This window comes from Arachis ipaensis, chromosome B08 (assembly GCF_000816755.2).
Source record: "Arachis ipaensis cultivar K30076 chromosome B08, Araip1.1, whole genome shotgun sequence".
Lineage (NCBI taxonomy): Eukaryota > Viridiplantae > Streptophyta > Magnoliopsida > Fabales > Fabaceae > Arachis > Arachis ipaensis.
Genome location: NC_029792.2, coordinates 9,473,094 through 9,477,413, shown reverse-complemented (window position 1 = coordinate 9,477,413; position 4,320 = coordinate 9,473,094). Strand labels below are relative to the sequence as shown.

Below are 4,320 nucleotides of genomic sequence, written 5' to 3'. Positions count from 1 at the left end.
CGATATATATGTAATTGTAACTCTAATTAGCAGTTTTGTGATTCCATTTTCTTCTGAGATGTAGAATACAATATTTAGTTTCTTTTCACATTCCTTCAGCTTCTTTTCTTTTCTTTTCTCTTTTTTTCTTTTGAGTTCTTCTACCACTTCACCTTAATTATTCTTCTCTTCATATCCAACCTCACACAATAAAGTTGATGAAGGTTGCTCTGCTTCATTTACAACTCTTTATTATGGTGCGGTGAACATGGAGAAAACAGATGTCCCAATCACGAGATTAGATGTAAAAGGTCAATATCTCAGAAATTCTGCTACAAAAAAGTGTAAGCAAGCGATGAATCTTGTACTAGGGGTGTTCGCGGTGCGGTTTGGTTCGGTTTTTGAGAGAAAAGTCATCCGATCCGATCGTTTAATTAAAATGCGGTTCGGTTTGGTTCGATTTTTTTCTCGAAGTCATCCGAACCAAACCAAACCAATTAAATTCGGTTTGGTTTGGTTCGGTTTGTTCGGTTTTTTCACTCAATTAAAAAAAATACTACCATATTATTTCACAAGTTATAATATTGAAATCGACAAACACAAATACACAATAGCTAACAATAATAATAATAATAATAATAATAATAATAATAATAATAATAATAATAATAATAATAATATAGCACTAGTAGAAAAGCATTCTAATCTAGTTATACATTCTAATAATAAAGAGACATTGAGAGTTCAAGAAAGAAAAACAAACTAACAATGTATCAGAATTGAATATATAGATATCATGAGTCAAGAGGAATGGAGTAAGTACAACAGACATTGAGATGAATGGATTAACAGGGTAACAATGACATCAATCCAGCATTCCAGCTCCCCTCACTGAAATTGTAAGCCTAAACATTCACTAGCCTGGTCACCATCCATGATGCCATAATCTCTAAGATAAATTGTTTCAATGACATGCTTACGCCCTTCATAACATAAGCAAAACTGCCCCCAAACATGAGCCCTACAATTCAAAAATCAATGGAAATATAATAAATCAGCTAAGAAATTATGATAATCTGGTAAATCAACTACACCATAACACCACCTTCTGCTCAAAGAAGATATTATATTGGAAATTACACTTGACATCTAGTAAGAATAATTGAAGATCAAAGTGTGACTTGTTCCAACAATATTCCAGCATCAATAATATGAACAATAAAATGAACAATAAACTGATTTCAATAAACTGAACAATAAAATAGATTGAAAAAATAAAATAGACTGAACAATATTCCAGCATCAATAAACTGATTCCAACAAGTCCTCAACAAAAGCAATAAACTCAACTGAAGTTTAAATCAAGCACAGAACCAGCAATAAACAAGCAGCTGAAGTTTAAATCATTAAGCACAGAACCAGCACTGAACAATGCACTCGGAGATCTGATGCTTGTGGATTCATTCGGAAGAGGAACTGGCGGCAATCCGGATTCGCCCATATTCTCACTTGAACTGGCGTCAAACTACATAAATACAATAAATCAAGGCCAGAAACACAACAACAAATAAATTAATAACCAGCAATAAACTGCACAACAATTAATCAGCAAGTTATCAACATTCAACATTTAATCAGCATTCAACAAATAAATTACCAAGTTATCAACATTCAACAATTAATCAGCAACCAGCAACAGCAAGGCAGCAAGCAGGACATTTCCAATATAATGAACCATTAAACAACAATAACATGAACCATTAAACAGCAACGCAGCAAGCGCCAAGCAGGACATTTCCAATATATTCAACCATTAAACAGCAAGCCACTGAGCCAGCAACAAAACTTAGCCAAAAATTGAACCATTAATACTTACACTAATGAACAAATCAACAAAACTTAGCCAAAAATTGGTGGTCAGATACTCAGATATATAAAATTGGTGGTCAAATATATGAAATTTAAAAAATTATAAATTTAAAAATATCAATTTTGAAGATCAAATTTGTTAGTCGTGTCTACTCGGCCAATTGCACGTAGTTCATCTTTTTCTCCTCAACTATTTTGTTTATTTTTCACATAGTGTAAGAAGTTCAACACTGAGCCAGCAACAAAACTTAGCAACAAATCAACAAATCAACAGTAGCAACAAATCAACAGTAGCAACAAATCAACACTAATGAACAGAATGCAAATGGTAAACATTACCTGAATCGGTGGCTCGGGCTCCATATTGACTTGGGAGGAAGGCTGAGTGGGAGATTGGGAGGTGCTGCCAGATTCAAAACCGAAAACCGAACCGAACCGGACAAAAAACAGCAAAATCAGTTTTTTTCGATTTTTTCGGTTATCGGTTAATTCGATTTTCGGTTCGATTCGTCGGTTTAGTTCGGTCCGGATCGGTTTTGAACACCCCTATCCTGTATCAAAGCCAACAATGGAGAATCCGATTGGAAATCTTGATATTCAAACAATTGCAAACCTAGTGAATCTGGTGAATCAACTACAGTCTATGACTACTCGCACAAATGTGAGTCCAATTTCAAATCTGGTGAGTCCTTACTTCTTGCATCCTAGAGAAAGTCCAGGAACTCCTTTAATTTCTATAATTCTTGGACCTAATAACTACCACGCTTGGAAAACAGCAATGTCGCGAGCTCTTATGTCTAAGAATAAGTGGTAGTTTGTTGATAGATCTATACCTAAACCAGCAAGAGAAGATCCATTGTTTAGTGTTTGGGAAAGATGCAATATGTATATTGTTTCTTGGTTGAATTTGTCATTAAGTCCTGAAATTGCACATAGTGTTATGTGGATTACTGTAGCAGAACAATTATGGAAGGATCTTAGGCATAGGTATTATTAGGGAGACGTTTTTCGAATGGCTGAGTTGCAAGAAGAGTTATTTGCAGCAAAGCAAGGAGATTTGAGTATCACTTTATATTTCACAAAGCTGAAAGGAATTTGGAAGGAGATGGATAACTTTAGTCCAATTCCGAATTGCAAGAATTGTACTGCAATCTGTGATTGTGGCCTAGAGGTTTGCGAACTCCAAAAAAGAAACTTATGTGGTGAGATTCTTGAGAGGTCCTAGTGATTAGTTTTCAGTGGTAAGATCTCAAGTGATGCTTATGAAGCCACTCACAAAGTTAGATGATGCTCTTTTAATACTGCTGCAACAAGAAAGACAAAATGCAGAAATAGGTGAATGCAAAACATTGATTACCACTACCAATTCGAGGGCTAATTCTCAAGGATATCAAACAATCAGAGGAGAAAGGAACTTTCACGGCATAGGTAGTAAAACAAATGGTGGCAGAGGCGGCAGAAGCAACAAACAATGTACTTTTTGTGGAAGAAGTGGTCATATTGAAGATGTATGCTACAAAAAACATGGCCTGCCACCACATTTAAGAAACAACAATGGCAGCAACATGATTAATAATGTGATAGCTGATGATAAAATTGAGAATATCAGCAATATTGCCACATCTTCTCAGGTAATAAATGGGGGTTTTGAGTTTCAATTCTCTATCGACCAGAAAATGGCACTGTTAACACATTTGGAAAAGGAGAATTCACAACATTCAAATCATAATAGCAACAACCATGTAGTCGCACTACCTTCTAATCAAGGTATTGCATGCATAATGTCTTTATCAATTTTTAGCCTAAATTCCTGGGTCATAGACTCCGGAGCCACGCATCGTTACTTTTTCAATGAAAGCATTTAGGACAATATATCACATTAAACCTTTGCATGTGAATCTACCAGATGGAACGCAAACCATAACTGACATAGCAGGCATAGTACAATTTACAGATTAATTTCACTTACTGTATGCATTATACATTTTGAAGTTCAAATTCAATCTCATATCAGTGTCAAGGTTGGATCTGATCTTAGATGCAGATTCATTTTTAATGATTCTTCTTGTGAGATCCAGGATCGTCTCTCCAAGAGAATGATTGGAGTAGCTGTGCAAAAAAGAGGACTTTATGCTTTTGAGAACCTCACAACAGTTGCATCCACAAGCATAGCATCAGTATTAACATCGATAATCTCACCTTGCAAGTCCAACAAGAGTGACACAGTCACACAGAGACACTTTGGCATTTTATACTAGGACACCTTCCAGATCAAAGATTGAGAATCATGCAACAGTTTTATAGTTTTTTAGAAAATAAAGGATTAGTTGATCCTTGTGACTCATGTCACTTTGCAAAACAAAAATGACTTCCTTATTCACTGAGTGATTCACAATCTATATCTTTGTTTAAATTGATTCATATGGACATTTGGGGGCCAATTGCAACCCCATCCATTGTAGGACATAAGTA

At 35.3% G+C, this 4,320-nt stretch overlaps 2 protein-coding genes across 2 annotated transcripts; one reads left to right on the top strand and one right to left on the bottom strand.

Annotated features, from left to right (window-relative positions):
* Positions 736-2,251, bottom strand: LOC107611923 (the record flags this gene model as incomplete). Its single annotated transcript, XM_021108830.1, is given in 3 exon segments — positions 736-1,000; positions 1,330-1,504; positions 2,188-2,251. Coding segments are annotated over 3 exon segments (315 nt in total). The 3' UTR covers positions 736-884.
* LOC107610483 lies at positions 2,861-4,106 on the top strand. The gene is made up of 3 exons (XM_016312533.1): positions 2,861-3,019; positions 3,117-3,615; positions 3,841-4,106. The coding sequence occupies exons 1-3, from the start codon at positions 2,861-2,863 to the stop codon at positions 4,104-4,106; spliced, it is 924 nt and encodes a 307-aa protein (XP_016168019.1).